Consider the following 20,346-nt stretch of genomic DNA (forward strand, 5'->3'; position numbering starts at 1 on the left):
TGGTACAAAGCTCAATAAAAAATATTAAAAATAAAATTTTAATAAGCCACAATAACATTGACAAATTAAATTTTTTTAGTTAATGCTGTTGCAATAATTTAATGCATTAAAAGTAGTATAACAAGCATTACAAACCAACTAACTAATTTTATTTTGAAGTAAAAATTCTTTGTTTATGTTGACGGTAGAACTTTGAGGTCAAAAAAGATGGCGGAATTAAAGGCTGGTTTTCACTATGTCATATTCATATTTGTCGTCAAATAAATGAAAACACATTAGAAGTATTCTCTAAGTCTTGCAAAACCCTCGCACAGTGCACAGATTGTACGTCAGGACCGACTTTCCTATGGGAAAGCTTTGCAAATCGTGCAACCCGTAAATCGTGCAAGGTCTTGCAAGACTTTGAGAATAGGCCCTTGTAAAATCGAACTAAAAACGGTTTATTGATTGATTTAGATCAGAATATGTCTTCAGCGCACATGTGCTGCTAAATTGACGGTCCGTTGGACTTTCCGTTTTTGGCCCATAATATAATCGATAAAGGTATAAGAAAAGCATATAAATCTGTGTCCAAATATGTTGCCAAAAACATTCAACATAAGCACACCGAGTTGCAGGCACATTGCTTTTATTTTCATAAAAAAATTTAACAATCACCCCTATTATGCCTTTTTTACGATAGACGATAAACGCCTGCAAGCGTATCATATAAAATGAGTTATCGTATTATGGTTTCCACATGCCCGATAGATGTACTATTGTGAGCAGGGTTCGGATTTGCCTCATTTTAGTTCCTCGCTCGCTCGTTACTTTGCTCTGAGCTTGCGCAACTCACGAGCAACAGGTGAGGCTGTTTGCAAACGAGCACTCGTTAAGTACGAACGCACGCGCTGAGCAGCCAGCGAGCGAGTAAGCAAACGAGGGCAGCGCAAGAGTAGAGCGGCAAGCAAACGAGGACCTCATTAAACGAGCAAGTCTTGTGTATATATATATATATCCATAGGGTTCTCGGAAACGGCTGTAACGATTTTTATAAAATTTTGTACAGATAATGTTTTGGATTTTAAGGTTATCTCAATAGGCTTTATCTCCGAGAAACCTCGTATAAGGTTGCCACCTATTTGAAATAAGTTACAAGTTAATTAAAACATCATAACATGGGCATCAAATGGAAAGTAGTTTAAAGATCCCTGATTCAAAAATATTTTTAATTGGGTTGCCACCTATTTTGTATCGCATATTTATTAAATTTTTTGTTTAGAAAAAAAGGTAAAATATGGCTACCAAGAGAAGGTTCTTAAACAATGTTTTCCCTATATACAAAATGGTATCCCTTAGGATAGTAGTGTGAGGTTGCCACTTATTTTCGATTCTACACAATTTATATAAAACATCGAAATATGTATATCAAAAGAAAGGTATTGTTGAGGACTTTGGTCAGAAAATATTTTCGATCAGGATTGAGACGCTTCTATGTAATACAAATTTTTATTTTGTTAATTTCAATCAGCATTTTTTTTATGTATACACATTACATATACGCTCAAGATATGTGCTATTTACTCCAGCGTATTTCGGAATAGGATTGCCACCTAAACTTTTGAGTAAGAAATTTACTTAATAGATATCGATATCAAATTTTTTTTCAAAAATATTTTTTAATGCTATCCAAATGACCAGTATTTGATATCCAAACCTTGAAAACTTTAAAAAGTATATGCACTCCGGGCAAAGCTCGGTCAACCTGGTACTGCATTTATTTATGTATACATATATTCTCATGCACAGAAGAACAGATGCGTGCTATTTTGACCAGTTTTATCTATTAGGTAGGTACATATGTGCATACATATCCATGTATGTATAATTTTCTTAATGCTCAATAATTTCTTACTAAATTTAAATTTATTATACATGAAAGAAAGACCATACAGGTCCAAGCAAGTTTCATACTAAAAAAATTTAAAATTTCAACAAAGTTTTATGAAAATTTTAAACTTTTTAATCAGATTTATAGAGCATGCTTGGTGTTTTTATAGCACACTAAATTTGGTATAATTATAACAATGCCTTCTACAATGAAGCTTGGCAGAGAATGCTTTGGCCACTAAATTAACATATTAACGAGAGATAAATTAATATTTCGTATCAATAATTGCATGAAAAATCATATTTATTGCCCTCATTTGATTAAAAGGAAAAAACATTTCACATAATTTTATTTATCTTTCTGCTTTGTGTTGGCCTTAGCGTTGCCAAATTTTGGCTATGTGGACGGCTGTATTGAAATTCAACGCCAAAGTTGTATGTGAACCGGCCTCTATTCTTTGTTTACGCACATTTTCCCATGTCTACATATACATACATACATATGTCCTTGAACAACAGGACACAAATAAATTTATGCACAAATGATTATGTACATTTCTTTCAGGCATACAGCATAACTGCTACAAGTAGCAAACTATTTTGGGGGTGTTAAAAAGTGCTTAGTTGTTGTTTGTTTCTGCAGCAGATGGCAACGTTGATCCGGATTAACGGCGCAATTGATCTGATCAAAATTGTGCCTTGGCAGACGGCAGTAATGCGGATTTACGAGCCGCGAGGTCATAGGTTCGAATCCCACGGCTAGTATAATATTCAGTAATTTTTTTTCATTCATTCAATTATAAATTTTATATTTTTTTAAAGTTGTTTTTAGTTAGTTGTCTTTGAATTTTTTAGTAAAATTAAACTATCAAAATGTAAATTAACTAATAATAAAATAAAAATTGCGAATTAAAGTAAAACAAACGAAAATAAAATAAAGTAAAATTAAATATATTAATCAAATAAAATTTAAAAAAATTTACGTAACAATAAATTTTTTATTTTTTTGCAATCGCTCCAACCGAGGATCGAATCTGGGACCTGTAGGCTTGTAGTACGCAGCCCCCACCACTCGGCTATTGCGGATAAATTAGTTCGCTGCTTTGTTTGCGTATTTGTTTGCTCAGAGAGCGTAGAACACGAAGAAAATTCAAAACTAGCATTGACATCCACCTTGTTGTCGGTAATGCAGTCACCGTATTAATTCAAATAAGTTCTTATTTAATTTCAATTGGCTATCTGAAATAGTATGGTGAGTGCATTACCGATGAAAAGGTATATGTCCATGCTAGTTTTGCTCTTTCTCTGTACTCTACGCTCTCTGAGTTTCGGTTAGTGTTGTCATCGAATATTCCCTTGATCCGCGTTAAGTTTGGAAACTAACTCTAGGACTTAATCCGGACCAACTGCAGTTAATTCCCGAGATAATACCGAATTAACGATTTCATCCGGATTAACGCTGCCGTCTGTTTATGCTTTTACCTAGCCGAGCCGAGTACGCAGACAGCTACTCGCCTCGGCACTGCGAGCGAGGCAACACACAGCAGCCTCGCTCGTCTAATAGGAGCGCGAGCAAACAAGCGGCGCTCGCTCGTTTGCCTAGCAAGCCAAACTTCTCGTGCCTCGCCTCATTGCTGCTACGAGTACGAGCTGCGAGCGACTAGTTGCCTGCGAGGCATTGAGTAGGAGTTTGCTCGCTCGCTCGCTCGAACTCAGAGTTTTTGCCTACCCTGATTGTGAATGACAGTGGTATTTGTTTACTATTTGTTGTGAATTTAAATGAAACAGCAGCTCTCTTGTCTAACTAAAATATTTTCAAAGCAAATATTTTGTACTTAAAAGTCGCGAAAATTTCCACAAGGCAATAAGAAGTTAAGAGAAAACATGTTTCCCTCAACCTCAATTGCGTTTTATATAAATTCAAATGAATAAATTGACGAAACTCGCATACAGTAAGAGATGCTTCCAATCGTCTGGCGCCCTTAGGCCGCGTTTAGAAAAAATAACCGTCATTTGTCCAACTCTGGCTGCGCTGACCATAGTAATTTTGCGCGGACCCACATCGAAATTTACAAAAAAGTGCAAACCGAATTTATCAATAAACTAGTGCTCGGAAATTTAAGTCTTTGTTTTAAGTTAAATTAATCCTTTGAATACATGTGCATTTTAAAGTTTTTAGATTCGGGTCACGTGTTTGGTCACAACAATTCCAAATCATTGTACAAATAACTAAACCTTACAAGTGTATGAAATTGAACAGCTGATACTATAGCTACGGTGACCATCCGTCCTGTATTATACGGGACGGTCCTCTTTTTTGACCCATTGTCCTGGTAATTTATTTATGTTATACGGGCAGCCAAATGTTCTGTATTTGTTTAAATGTCCTGTATTTGCCCCGTATTCGGTGTTCGGTATTTCAAAGCCTTAACGGCTCATTAAAATGGCATGCCTATAAACCAGTTTTAAGTGATGTTGGTATCAGCGTTGCCGTTTTGATACAATTGATATTTTTTTTCTCTAAATTTTAAGATTTGATACTTTGATACTGCCCCATTTTGATACTTTTGGTTGGCAGAAAGGAATTTTTGAAAACTATGAATAATATTACTACATAGTTTAAAGACAAACATTTTTTCCTTGCTATTTAAAGCCTTAAAATTTTATATGTAGATATTTATAAGTTTGATTTGGTAACTTTTATAAGGGCAATACAACCCGGAATTTATTTGCACACGCCGCTGTTATAGGGCCCCTAAACCACACAAAAACATTGCGTAATATCAGGCTTGCGTCGGTCGTTTGTGTGGTGTATGGGGTTTGTACCAAATTGCACAGTTATTGCGCTAAAATCAAAATCATTTTGATATTTTGCTCATGCTTGTGTTATTGTAAAATAAGTTGTGTTTGATTTTGGTGTCCAGATCGTGCTGTAAAATATTCATAAGAGCGTAGAAAAAGAATTAAAAAAAATTTTTATATTCTTTTTTTGCTTTTTAAAGCTGAAGCTATCAAAATATACATTCATACTTTTTTCACATACATATTTACTTGAGCAACGTTTCTCCAAAATAAGGTTCGCGCTATTTTACTGTGTAGTAATTTCCACAATCTTGACTTGTACAAGTCTCGGGCTGCGCAATGATTTTGCGTGGTTTAGGGGTCTTATAAGTTTGTTTTTCGTTATGCAAATAAGCATACAGATTCTCTGTTTTTGTTAAAGCAAGTAATATTATTTTTTTTTATAACTATGAATTTAATTATACAATTTTGTTTATTATTTGTTTTTCAAATAAAAGTTTAAAAAACAACAGGTGTGTTTGCTTTTGATACTTTTTCTGCTTGGCAAGTGATACTTTTCTTTCAAGCTCGCGCAACGCTGGTTGGTATATGATTGAAATTTTCTCCATAAACAGTTATTATTTTTTAATCTGAATGCCTGTGATTCGAATCGAGGAATACGTACAGTGACCAAATTATAAATCTTTGGTTATAAGCAATAACCGCCTAAGACGACTTAACAAAGAATTTAGTTATATATGCTATCGTATTCTGCAACTACTATCCCACGTTTATGTGAAATCCCCATCTCGCCAGCTAGGCTATTTAGTTTATATATTTAGTTTATATATTTAGTTTATATTATAGTTTAGTTATAGATGAACATAGTTTGGTTTCCCTATAAGGTTAACATTACAATCCAAATGTTTAAAACCTTTCTTCTCGAATTCAGGTTTTTCGACTTAGGCGGTTATTGCTTTTGGCCACAGAAATTAGGTCTCGATATTTTAGCAAGGTTTGGCTATTTTTCTTTAGTTTATTATTTTTTATGAGAGTAAAGCTATTTTTTCTAAAAAAAAAAAACATATTAAACCAAATTTCCGACTTTGTGCAAAAAACCATAAACATTTCAAACTTTTTAATTAGAATCTTTAGAAAAATATTTGGTTTGCAGGCATACATCACGTAATACCATGTTCTGAACGACATCGAAAACATGTTTTCGTTGCTAAAACTGGTTTTCGCCCTAAAACTTGGGTTTTCGCCCATGTAAAATCTGTCAAACGAAAACCAGTTTTCGCTGAAAACTACTTGAAAACTTACGTTCCACTCATTCCAATCGGCGTCTTCACCAGTTTTTTCGATTATTTATCGATGTGGAAGTCATATTTTATCATCTTTAATACGCCATTTCGGATTTATTGTTAATTGTTGTAAATGAAAGGAAAATGAAGGAAAAGTGTTTTAGTTTTGTTTTTGTGTAGCAAAACTGTAATAAAAAGATATAAGAAATGTCAACGAAAACCCTAACAACCGGTGTGAACAGCCTTCAGCCCACAATCCCAAAACTCGTTTTCAAAGTGTTTTCGTTGTCGGTCAGAACATGGTATAACTTTGGCATGATATTCGTTCAAACGATGTCGTCAAAACACTGATTCTTGTATTTTTGTTGCTTACTATCGAGTCGACTATCGTAGCGTCGTCAACAGTTTGAAAATCTCTATTTTTTTTTTTGTGAAACTTCTATATTTGAAATTTTAATAAAATAAAAATTTTGAACATAAATTCAAGAATTCATATTTCCCCTGCTGTGTCAATAGCTACTGTAGCCGAATGGATGCTTTTTCATTTACCAATTTGTTGGTCTGGGGTTCAATTATAGGGAGTAGGATTTTTTCATTTTTATTTTCTTTTTATTTATGGCACATTTTATCTCTATTTCTATACTTTATTGCAATAAGGTAGCTATGCAAAGGAGGGTCGAGCGGTCTCCAAAATATTTGTGAATAAATTTTTTAAAATTTCCATATACATATAGTGCTTAAGGTAGAAGATGTGGAGGCTAAAAAATGTAAAGAGAACATAATGGACATTTTTTTTACAGTAACGGGCGCTTAGTTACAGGATGTAGCGAGATATATTGAAGATAAAATAACATTCGCTTAATTTATTAGCCAAATTTAAAACATACTCGAACGTTTACGATACTTTCGAAGAACATTTCTGTTAAAAAAGACATGCATCTTTTAATGCATCGCCTAAAAGAGGATACTAATAATAATAATAATCCCAACGGTGTTTACCCTCCATTCCCGCCCATCCGCACGAGGGGCGCAGTCCGCATGACGTACGGAACCAATATTTTCAATTTCTGCGCCGAGTCACGAAAGGCAGGAGTTTGTTAAGTGTCGAAATCTAAAACTGTTCAGCTACAGGACTAAATTCATCAGCTGATTTTATGTCTTTATGTTAATAATTCATTAATTGAGAGAGGAGAGTATCGCTTTCTTAATGCTGAAAAGCGGATCTGATATATCAAACGTGCTGGAATGAGAGTTAAAATCCTGGCATATGCAACGCAGTCGGTCGTGCAATTCAAAATTAGTTTTACATTCTTTCAGAAATAGGGGACAAAAGTGTCTTGATACACGAGAGGGAACATTTAAGTTAAAATCAGCCAGAAGAGACGGACTTGAAATTGAGCCTGCCAGTAAGTTAACCATAAAAATTATACCAAGCTATTCCCTGCGACCAGAGGTCGAAAATAACCCTTAACACTTTGAAAGTGTCCCAAAATAACCGTCACTATTTAAGGGAAAAAATAACCCACAAATCAGAACAGGTGGTTTATTTTTTGTAGATGTGTGCTCCTCTCAGTGGGAAAGGGTTATTTTGCATATAATTTCCGTTGCTGTTGGACACGGACACTTATCGCTGGAAGAAGAAAAATAAGTGTTAGAAGTGCGTAGAAACATCAAATTTGCTGTTGATAGAGAGAGAGAGAGAGAGATATAAGCAACGTCAACGTCACGGTCATGTTATTGAATTAAAATCCACTATCAATTAAGAAATTTATTTGATTTGTGATTTAGTTTGTTGACCAAATAAAAAATAAAATTTATTTGTGATTTGATTTTTCAGCCAAATAAGAAATACAAATTTTTGATTTGATTTGTAGAGCGAATCAATTTGATTTGTAATTTTTCAATTAAATAATACTTTTTTTATGCGACGCAAATAAGATACTTAAGTATCTTCCAACTTCCATTTCCACGAAAATCTTTGGGATCCTTGGGACTAATTCGAGATTTTCGAGACTTCTTCGGGGTTTTCGGAATCTTCGTGACTACTTTAAGATTTTGTCTATTTCGGGATTTTTGGACGATTTTGGGATTTTCGAGACTTCTTCAGGATTTTCGGAATCTTCGGGACTACTACGGGAATTTTGGGCTATTTCGGGATTCTCGGGACTAATTCGGGATTTTTGAGACTACTTTGAGATTTTCGGGATCCTCGGCACTAATTCGGAATTTTCGAGACTTCTTCAGGATTTTCGGAGTCTTCGGGACTACTTCTGGATTTTTGGGCTATTTCGGGATTCTCAGGACTAATTCGGAATTTTCGAGACTACTTTGAGATTTTCGGGATCCTCGGCACTAATTCGGAATTTTCGAGACTTCTTCAGAATTTTCGGAATCTTCGGGATTTTTGGGCTATTTCGGGATTCTCGGGACTAATTTGGAATTTTCGAGACTACTTTGATATTTTCGGGATCCTCGGCACTAATTTGGAATTTTCGAGACTTCTTCAGGATTTTCGGAATCTTCGGGACTAGTTCGGGATTTTTGGGCTATTTCAAGATTCTCGGGACTAATTCGGGATTTTCGAGAGTACATACTTTGAGATTTTCAGGATCCTCGGCACTAATTCGGAATTTTCGAGACTCCTTCAGGATTTTCGGAATCTTCGGGACTACTTCGGGATTTTTGGGCTATTTCGGGATTCTCGGGACTAATTCGGGATTTTTGGGATAAGTAGTAGTCCCGAAAATCCCGAATTAGTCCCCATGTTGTACGAGGCCAACCTGTACAATATATTTCTGTTACTATTATGTATTTTAAATTTAAACATCATGTTTCATATCAAAGTGGATAAAACCATTTTTTGCAGGGATTGGTAAATTTATATTGGCGCATATTCATAGTCATATTTAGTACTCAACTAAGTCGAAACTATTCTAAGTCACAACTAAAGCTATTCATAGTCGCCTTAGTTTCGACTTTTTTTGGCTAAGTACCAACTTAAAATTTAGTTTCGGCTGTAGCTGCAACTAAGTCGTAACTAGGAAGAATTATTTTATTAAATTAAGGGAAAACAGACGAAATATGTAAAAATTAAGTTGGTAGAGGGTGATTTTGATAATATTGAATAATCTCCAATTAAAATTTACAAAGATCGATCCATTTTAATCGGAAGATGAAATTAAATGCGTATTACAATTCGAATAAAGCTACATCACAATTTTATGATTGGAATAATTTAGATAAATTCTCAAATAATAAGTCAGTTCCACGCTAGTTCTTTTAAAGTAAATTTGTGCATAACATTTAGATATCTACTATTTGTATGCTTCACAGCATGCTTTCGATAAACATCGACTTCACACCACTGCGGTTGTTCTGGCTATTTCACACAATTAACAAGAAAATGATACCTTATTCTTTTGCATAATCATGCAATGAAAATAAAAATTACATAAACAGATGATCAAACTTGACATTATTGATTAAAAATGTAATTTTACCAAAATATCGTAAATAAAAGTCGATACATTTTCACACTCGTTTTGCTATATCGTAAACTAAGTCGAAACTACTTAGTAGAAGTCTGCGACTATGAATAGAGGTAAATTTTAAGCTGGTACTTAAATTTAAGTTGCAACTTTGTTAGTTTCGACTTAGTTGCTGGACTATGAATACGCGCCATTGTTATTAATGCTGTTATATTTGTTTAAATAGTTTTAAACCATCATATAATATTAATTTCCCGATAACAAAATCGATAAAATGATCGATAACAAAATCGATTAAAATATCGGTAACAAAATCGATTAAAATATCGAAAATAAAATCGATACCCAAATCGATACTCAGATCGATAACAAAATCGATAAAAATATCGATAACAAAATCGAAACCCAAATCGATAACAAACTCAATAACAAAATCGATACCCAAATCGATAACAAAATCGATAAAATTATCGAGAACAAAATCGATTAAAATATCGATAACAAAATCGATTAAAATGTCGATAACAAAATCGATTAAAATATCGATAATAAAATCTATACCCAAATCGATACTCAGATCGATAACAAAATCGATAACAACATCGATACCCAAATCGATAACAAACTCGATAACAATATTGATAACAAAATCGATAAAATTATCGATACCCAAATCGATAGCAAACTCGATAAAAATATCGATAACAAAATCTATAAAAATATATAATAATCGATATTCCCGAGAATACCGAAAATCCCGAAAAAGTTCCCAGGTTGAGTTTGTGACTCTATCTATATCATTTTCTTTATAATTACCTTTATTTTAATCTTTCTTTCTTTATCTTCATCTTTACTCATCCTCATCTTTTTCTTAATATTTATCTTTATCATCTTTATGTTTATCATTTTCTACATTTACATATTCCCCTTCACCTTTAGTATTAATAAAATGGTTAAATTTACCTTGATCTTAATTTTTGCATTTATCTTTACGCATCTTTGTTTTTGTTTTTATTTTTACCTTTGCCTTTATCCTTTTCTTTATCAATATAATAAAATATCTTACTTTCGGTGTATCATATTATGAATGTGCACGCTCTCTTCTTTGTCATAAATGTTCGCACATGTATGTATGTGTACGTATTGTCATGTAAAGAAATGCCTAACGCTTTGCTTCCACTCATGTACGTCACTTATATTTTTCAGTCTTTCAATAACCCACAAATTAAGAAACTTAAAAATAAAGGTCCCTGCCAAAGTGTCTTTGCCTAAGGGAAATTTAAGCAGTTGCTAAATAACCCACAACGAAAACACAAAAAGATCGCACAGAGTGATTTGCCACGGTGAGAAACACTCTTTGCTTGAGAGATGAGTGTTTGCGTCAGTGGTAAACACCATACGAGACACTTGGTGACGGTTATTTTCGATCTCTGCCTGCGACTGACAAGTGTAGGAAGGTTAATAAGTTTTAAGCAACTCGTATAAGGTGGAACATTATATTGAGAATCCCATCGGAAATTTCTTAAAGCAAAAAGTATTAATTGTTTTTGAATTGATTCTATCTTGTCTGAGTAAATTTGATACATTGGATTCCAAACCACCGACGCGTATTCCATAATCGGTCTAACTAATGTTGTAAACAGGGTTTTAGTGATATAAGGGTCACTAAGTTCTTTTGACCATCGTTTCACAAATGCAAGTACATCTTTAGCCTCGTTTACTGTCACATTAATGTGAAGGTTAAAATTAAGTTTAGGATCCATTGCGATATATGTATATTAACACTGACGGAATTTAAGTTGAGGCAAGGCAAACACATTGTTTGAACAAATTGGCTGAAATGTCTGTCAAAAACAATAAAAAAAATGTTTTTGCATACGGTTTTTACATGGAAGGATAAAGAATTAAAGCTATCTCCTCCATTCCAGACTTAAAAAAACTATTAAAAAATAATAAAATATGTAAATACATATGTATGTACCTGTTTTTTCTTTTAAACGATACTTAATTCACTATCGTACAAGAACGCACGTTTATTTAATACTACGATCAAAAAGTTTTTGGTTTTCACAAACCAAGACAATCGAAAACACGATATCGTCAGACGATTATCGGCATACGTGATTCATGGCCAGTTTTGTATCTCATTAAAATTGAGCATAATAAAGTGCGAGTGGAAAGTGCTGCTCCTTTGCTTCTCTTTTAAAAAAAAATTCGAACATACCAAAAATTAACGGTAAGTACTAGCAACTTCAAAATTGCACTGTAATATATTAAAATTTCACGAATTTTTTAAAGAAACTTTGCGGGGTAAAAATCTCGTGAAAAATATCCTACACATTTGTGATGTTACTATAAGGATGCTGTTTCAGGGCTTATACATGTAGGAAGAAGCCTTTAAGATCTGTAAGTTTTTGTGAACTAAATTTGCAAAAATAATTTTTTTTTTCCCCGTATTCGGCTCCCATAAATATGGTCACCGTAACTATAGCTATCGTATGGCAATACCCAAATTGAACGATTTACGATAAAAGGTAGCTATCGGATTTCATACGCTAGAATTTAGTTCGTAATACGGCACAACAGAATGCAAGCATTTATCGTGTATCGTATTTATTCATAATAGCGGGAAATGTTTACAAGAAATTTTCCACAAATAAACATAGTAGAATGAAGCTAAAAATTATTCGAAGTCCTTTCAAAAGAGGTTATTTATATTTCACTAGAAAAAAACTTAATGGTTTTTTATAATGCAAACACGCACAATTATTAAAAAATTTATTGTATTAAAATTTCTTGTTAGCACTAGTTTCGATAATTTGATGAAAACAAATTTCATAAGGATTACATTTTTCAGAATGAAGAAAATTATTTACGTCTCACGTTTTATCTTAATAGAATTGTTACACGTACAGCCGATTTCACGAAATTAAACGCAAATATCTCCGAATTTGATTTTCTAACATCTGGCAACCCTTTTCAAAAAACTAAACCACGTAAAAGCAAAGATCTTTAATTTGACACGTGATTGGTGAAAATCGAACGAACGATACAGATTTGATGACATTAACAATAGTGGCGTTAAATATTTAACGCGTTAAATCTCCGAACTCAATTAAGAAGTTTACTTTCAATAAATCCCATATAATTATTAAGAGAAGACGTAAATCATTTCCGTCTTGAAATAAACGTCCGAGAGACGAACAAAATTAAAGGTCCCTTATAATTATTATGAGAAGACGTCTTGAAATAAACGACCCTCGGAACTAAAGAAAATAAAAGTCCCAGATAACTATTAGGATAGACTAAAAAGTTTATAGTCTACCTATTTTCGTCTCAGGAGACGAAAACAACTTTTCCATTGTTCAGCAGTAATTATACAGCAACATTTAATTTTATTTCTTACTATCAGAGCACCCGACGTCGTTCGGGGTAAACAAATCAAAATATAAAACAGTAATACAAATATTCAGTTCAGCATTAATTAGAGGAGAAAAAATATTTTCTTTCTGTTTAAATTAACGCATGCTTATGGTATGGCTTAGCTTTATCGTACTTCAACTAATATGTATTGATCATCACTTTCTGTACTAAAAATCTTGTTCCATTATGAATATTAGCTGGATTAAGGTAACGATAGATTCTTTAAATTAAAATTAGTCTACTATGGTACATTCCGTTTAGCTTCCTATTCGCTTAACTGTTTTAGTATAGCTGCTTATTTCAGAAGTTGTTTTATTCATTATACATGAACATGTTTCGTTTATATATACCTTACTATAAACACCTACCATAGATATGTCTCCATACCAAATTTCAAGGTGGGGCTTATGATTCCGAAGTTAAAGCTGATAAAAAAATTCCACACCTATGGGATGTGCCACGCCCCCTTTTACACACTCATTTATTTACAGCCAACTATAAGCACCTACCATAGCTAAGCATACATGCCAAATTCAAAGTTTATGTGACTTATGCTTTCGAATTTATAGCTGATAAAAAATTCCACTTCTACGGGATGTGGCGGGCCATGCCTCCTTTTACAAACTCCTTCATTTATACTGTACTATAAACTCCTACCGTAGATATGTCTGTATACCAAATTTCAAATTCATGTGGCTTATGGTTTCGAAGTTATAGCTGATAAAATATTCCACGCCTACGGGATGTGCCACGCTCCCTTTTATAAACTCATTCATATACAGCTTACTATAAGCACCTACCATAAATATGCCTGCATAGCAAATTTCAAGTTCATGTGACATATGGTTCCGAAGTTACAGCTGATAAAAAATTACACGCCGATGGGAGGTGCCACGCCCCCTTGTCGAATCCCAATTTTTTTTCTCCCTATTATAGGTCCAGGTGTCATGGCAATACTCAAAAAAAAAATACAAAATTTCGTTCGATTCTGTCCGTCCGTTTAGGCTGCAACCTGGCAAATACATACATACATACATACTTCCACAAATATATAGTAGATATCTATCCTTCTCTTAGCGTAAGATAATTTTTGGGGATATCTCGGTCAAAGGGCCACCTATCGTGTAAGTTTTAAGTCCAAATATTTCTTTCAATTGGCTAAATTGTATTCTAAATATGAGGCAGATCGGCAAGAAAATGCAGTTTTTAGGAATATTCCGACCCTAGCGCCACCTAGCGAGTGCATTTTTGGTCAGAATATTTCTTTTCTAGGTACTGATATATGTTCCAAATATGTATGAACGAAATCGGTCCAGCCATTTGGTAGTTTAGTGACATTCAATATATGTGACCTGGTCTACGAAAAGGGAGCTTACGTGCGAAAAAAGTTTTCTGTGAAAAAGCTGTTAAAAGTGAAAATCATCTCATTTTCCATCCGAATCAACCAAAAAGTGAAAATTGATTTTTTTGACACCTAAGCCCCCTTTCCGTAGACCAGGTCACATATGGAAAACTCTATGAAATTGTGAAATCGTGACGTCCCAGCTATCTTTATTTTTTGGCAACACCAACAAAAAGTTTTGATTTTTTTTTTATCGAAAAACATACAGAAGGTCCAAAAAAGTACTTTTTACAGAATTGAAATAGGTTCAGCCGTTTAGTCAGGCATCGCCGTCATACGAAAAACATTTCATTTTTATATATATAGATTATTGTTTTGGTCTCTGGTTAAAACTTTTTTAAAAGTACATTGCTCACTTCTTTCAGGCGAAATAAAAGAAAAACTTTAAAACCTATAAGTTCATGTTAATGGTCAAGGTAATTTTTCTATCTGCATCTCATAAGCTTTAAAATACTGTTATATTTATTTCGCTACCTCTTCTCGTTTTAGAAATACACACATATGTATTTGATTTTGGTCTCCTTGTTTTCAAAAATAAAGCACTACACGTCATAGCTGAAGACGGTATGCGAGAGCGTGGAAGAATCTTTTACAGAATTAACCAATTTTAGTTTACCTGAAACCTGTGGCCGCCAGTTGTAGAAGCAGCGGAATGAGGCGGTATTAAAAAGGTATGGTTTTTAGGTTAATATTATAGAGTTTGGTATTAGCTATTCGCTCTTTCATAGTAAAAAATCAAATCATATATAAAATTGCAATCATACCTCCCAAATGATGTCGCAAGCTTTACAGACAGGGGAAAAGAGAGGATAGGGTTCGAATAACGGTCGGTTTTTGGTTTCTTTTTGGTGGTATTCTAATGAACGATCGTAATGCAAAAACATTTTCTTCTGTAATTTGTGTATTAGCGGTATTATAAACCTTTAAAGTTTGTCTCGTACGATACTTCTCACTTAGGATGACCCGAATTGTATACTAAAATTTTCAGAATGAATCCTGTCCTACTGTTCATCTCTCTGTTCGGTCATAAAAGCTTAAAAAGACGGCAGCGTTGATCCGGATTAACTCGGACTTAATCCGGATCAACTGCAGTTAATCCCCGAGTTGATCTGGATCAACGCTGCCGTCTGTTCATGCTTTAAGATAACTCATGAAAAAATTGAGATATCAGGGCTCGAATCGTCACATGATATCGTATTACTCGTCACATTTTTCGGATTATGACTTACGTGAACGTACTCATTAGCCCATGCACCTTATACGACTGACGTATCACGTACATCCGTGAACGGATGTTACGATTCCAGCACAGGGCAGGCTGATATTTAAAATTAGTAAAATCGGACAATAACTCCGCCTCATTTAAAAATGCATAGTCTAGAGTGTCCAGACCCTTAAGGGGAAAGTGCAAATAAATGCTTACCATTGAGCGAATTCAAAGATCGCGTTGGAAGCATTTCATAATTCTCACTTCCAGATCCATCCGTACCCATGGTGCTAGACAACATATAACTTTCATGCCGAGGCGGTGGTCTAGGCAGTTGATTTACTGAATTTTCTAAAGTGCCTTCTCCGGAGTCCAAAGTTATTGACTCTTCCACGTGTAGATTCTCAACTTCGTACTTATTTTCCCAGACATTTTTCAAAAATGGAGTGTAGAAAGCGACTAAAGTAGAAAACATTACATTAAATAACTAGAAGCATCTCATATACTTACACTTGACATATTGATCTGCAGAAAATGTCATGAAATTGCCTTTGCATCTGTCAGCCAAAGAATTTCCTTCTGTTATTAGAAATTGACAAATTTCACTGCTAAAAAAAGCATTTGCGCCTCCACTTTCAGTTATTGCGATTATTTGTAATGGAATGTTGGAATTTTGTGCGGCTAAAACACTGAAAAGTATACGCATATGTGAGTGGTAGGCGATAAGAAACTTAATTGAAACTACTCCAACTCTAAGGAAGTAGATATGCTGCAGAATATATTTAAATGCTCGTTAAATGAATCTGTATGTACAATTACCTTAAATTAGCAAACGAAGATCTACGTTTTCCAGAATAAAAATAGATATACCCATGAATCAGTTCTTCGCGATATTGATTAATACCATGGTAAGACGATAGGATAAATTCAATCCGCTTCTTTGAGTCTCCTATGAACACGTCAATCAAAATTGAGTGTTCTGACGATTTGCAATTTGTTGATTCAGCTATTAATGGGTTCACAATGTTTTCAATATCGTATTGGTCGCCACAAAACATACAAACAAGTATACGTAGATCAATGTGATTTGTGGAATATGAATCTAAATTTTTCATTTCTGAAAGTCTCAAAGAAAGTATAACAATATTAAGAATATCGTAAACATATTTTTGTTGATTTTGTTGATGGTCAATAAAATCGCAATGCAGCATTTCAGACAATCGTAATCCTTCATTACGCAGGTACTCAACTTCATTTTCTTTTAAATCTTGAGGTTGATACACTAAAACGATGGGTAAATTTTCAAACTTGTCCTCTAATTCCAAATTGCATAATAATGTGCGTTCTAGGTTATCCTTAAGTGTTTCAAATGATTGTTGATTTGAGTAAACACAAATTAAACCTATAGAATACATTTACATGATTAACAAAAGACATAGAATTATCATTTACGAACGTACCACTCGAATGGACGTCAATTGACTTAAATGCTTCCATATCTCCATTAGCAATGCGATAATTTAGGTAATAAGTTTGATTCTCATACACGTATTCCCCTTTAGATCCAGTGCACATCCGAATATCATTGAGCAAATCACTAGCCAGGTGCTCGGACCCGACAATAAGTAAATTCAAAGTTCTGTCGGAGCTCGAACACTTCCAGTTGCTGGAACCTTTTTTATTTGGGGACTTGTCTACTAAGCATTCGTCTACTAAACTGTCAATGCAATTGTGGAAGAATGGGCAATGTTCGCGTATGGGACAGTGTATAAAGCCTAAATGCTGAAACAGGATCACTCTTCTCTCCTGGTCTAGCCTATCCAATATCTTGTATCTAAAAAAAGGAATTACTTTTATTCATATTTACATACATCTACGAATAATAACTAATAGTGTTTACGTTTCTACCAAAAACATTCGCCTTTTGATTGCTCCTTTCTCTTGCGTGTTCGATTCTAAAATAAAGACAAACGGTAAGAAAATTCTGGGTTCGTTACTTAAAATGTCACACTCTTGTAAAGCAAAAGATGCACATTCTCTGCCGCTTTAAGCTTTGCCAGGAGAAATGGTTGTCCTGAAAATCAGATGGTTGCGCAAAACGACAATATTATGAAATGAGTTAGCTGGAAAAGGGGCAACAAGGTAAAAAAAATGCCCTTTTACAGGGTTGAGTGTAACACCAAACACATTTTTCACCGTAGAAAGGCAACATTTTTTGGAAGAAACGAAATCACAATAAGTAAAAATTACAATAAATATTTATCTCGTAACCAATGTTATAAGGACCGCCTTTCTCTTTATTCACTTTGCACTTTCAATAAGTTTTCTAGTTATATTTAGATGGATTAAATGAAAGCGAAAAACAAAATGAAAGAAATTTGCTGGTAAATTCTTATTAAAACTCTATCCAGAATTACAGCGTACGACGGTAAAGCGGTCGGCGGTAAGTGAACAGCGTTTAGTTGCCGCAGTGGAATCCGTCCTAGTAAACACAATTGCGGCAGACCATGGCGCAATAAACAGGTGAAGTAATAAACAGCTTTATCGCTTTATTTTCTGACATTTGTCTGCCTTATAGTCAAATTTTAAAGGCAATTTTTCAAATTAGGCAGTGTCAAAATCGCTCTAATTACTTCACGTGGTATAATTCCGCTATGGCGGCAGACGACGGCTTCCGCAAGCTGTCTTTTTGACTTGGTAATTATCATTAAAGTGACATTTTTTTCCGTACGTGCGCATACGTAGATTTGCTGGAAATAAAAATGGATGCCAACAATTGAAAACTTCTGAAAATAATAAAAATTATAAAAATCCACACACAATCAACAGTGTGCCGCCACGGGGCGGTAAAAATAGAAATATATTTAAATCAACCGAAAAACGTTGGCGGTGAAAACGCTGCCGCCGCAATTATATGACATTCCATATGTGTTGGTGAGTTTTAATTTTGACAGCGGTCAACCGCTTTACGGTCGCCCGCTGCAATTTTGGGTAGAGCTTAATATGTAAATACATACATACATATGATGTGTACTGGAGCAGCTGAAAGCAAAAAAACTGCATAATCTCGGAAGCGGTTCAAATAGCTCCAATTTTGATGACCCTTTTTGTTAATATACAGTGACTGGCACACCTTCCCAAGGTGATTTTATTTTAATCAGCCTCTTTGCGTACGTCGTAAATTAGACTAAAATCACGAGCCGGCAAGAATGGCTTTGCTTATTGTCGTGCAGAAATAAGTAGACGACGAAAACTGTCGACCCCTATCCAGTGCTGTCAAGTTTTACCATTTTAATAAACTAGTCGAATCGAATTTTTAGGCAATACAATCAGGGCTATCACAGAATCCATCGTAGGCTCAATTTTCGTGAAATCTACGAAAGTGCTATCACTGAATCCGAATGGCTACGAATGTAAATTCGAAATTCATAAAGCCTCATTGAATCCGTTCGTAAAGAAGATTCGTACAGATACTCTACGATAAGTTTAAAATCGCTGAATCATAAAAATAATGCAAAAAAGCTGCATATTGGCCCTAACAAATATTTATTATGCTCCAAATTTGTTATAGAGGCATTTCATGTCACCGCGGCCACCTCTGTGCGCGACCGTCTTATTATGGGCTTTATTTGTACATTTTTTACATTAATGTGCAACGTATAAAAAAAAAACAAAAAAAATAAGTAAACATTTTTCTTTTTGATTTTTTTTTTTTGATTATAGCATTTTTAAAATCTTTTATTTTTACATAAAAACATTGTCCATAATGTCAACTTTAAGTACCCAAATGGGCGTAATGGGCTACTTATGCGTATGGACTCTAGATCGTCAAACGCTCGAGCAATATGATAAATAGACATTGAAATTTTATGAAATTGTATATTTTTGAAGGAGGAAAGGTGTTTAAAAAATAAAAACAATATGAATAAATGATATTAACTTTACTAAATGAAACCGAAACATCAACAATACTCAATGCAAAAGAATATCAGACCTCCAATGATAGCTTCAAGGTTAGTCCTTTTATTAAAACAAGAAACAGGAAAGGCGTGTAAAAAAAATAAACCTAATGAGTAATAAAATTATAGTTTAAAAAAACCAACAACACGCTTTTATTACAATAAGAACTAAAAAGAAAAACATTATTTATTGATTTAAAGATTCGTTAAATAAGGATATGAAGTTCCCTAACTTGATGTTATTTAACCTTTCAAACTAGCTTAAAATAGGGTTAAGGTAATTGGCACGTAGTCATAGTCGAAATAAAGGCCACTGAAAGGTTAGTTGCAGTTATTTTTTACAGGCATCCCATTGAAAACATAAAGTACCCCATTGGTAGAGGGCTTCGGGTGTACGAATTTGTTGTAACATCAGGAGTTGAAGACTTGCTCTAGCTGCTAGTCTCTTAAAATTTCCTGCAATCGTGCCGTAAGCAGATTTCCCATGTGAACTTGCAACAAAGTTCAATTCTGCCATTTCCTTGAAGGGATTTTCATGATTTCAGACCTTTAGTAAAGTTAATGTCATTTATTCATATTTATTTTTTACACACCTTTCCTCTTTCAAAAATATACAATTTAATAATATATTTCAATGTCTATTTATCATATTGCTCAAGCGTTTGACGATCTAGAGTCCATACGCATAAGTAGCCCATTTGTGTACTTAAATCTGACGTTATAAATAAAAATAAAAAATGCTATAATTAAAAAAAATCAAAAAGAAAAATATTAACTTTTTTTTTGATTTTTATACGTTGCACATTAATGTAAAACATGTACAATTAAAGCCCATAATAAGACGGAAGAAATACATTTTTTTCATATACAGTGTTATCTGGCTGGAGTGAACACCCGATGCTACGAACACCTC

General features: G+C 34.0%; 1 protein-coding gene across 2 annotated transcripts in view; it reads right to left on the reverse strand.

The window, feature by feature from the left end:
* LOC118734152 (rho GTPase-activating protein 190) overlaps positions 1-20,346 on the reverse strand; it is a 308,075-nt gene that overhangs the window by 220,147 nt on the left and 67,582 nt on the right. For both annotated transcript variants that reach the window (XM_036463870.1, XM_036463869.1), the window contains exons 4-7: positions 16,935-17,308; positions 16,294-16,876; positions 15,985-16,163; positions 15,691-15,933 (exon numbers count right to left, since the gene is read on the reverse strand). In XM_036463870.1, the coding sequence (XP_036319763.1) occupies positions 15,691-15,933; positions 15,985-16,163; positions 16,294-16,876; positions 16,935-17,308 (1,379 nt within the window). The remainder of the gene's footprint in view (positions 1-15,690; positions 15,934-15,984; positions 16,164-16,293; positions 16,877-16,934; positions 17,309-20,346) is intronic.

Source organism: Rhagoletis pomonella, unplaced genomic scaffold, assembly GCF_013731165.1.
Source record: "Rhagoletis pomonella isolate Grant_MI unplaced genomic scaffold, Rhpom_1.0 Rhpom_scaffold_00002, whole genome shotgun sequence".
In the NCBI taxonomy this organism is placed as follows: Eukaryota; Metazoa; Arthropoda; class Insecta; order Diptera; family Tephritidae; genus Rhagoletis; species Rhagoletis pomonella.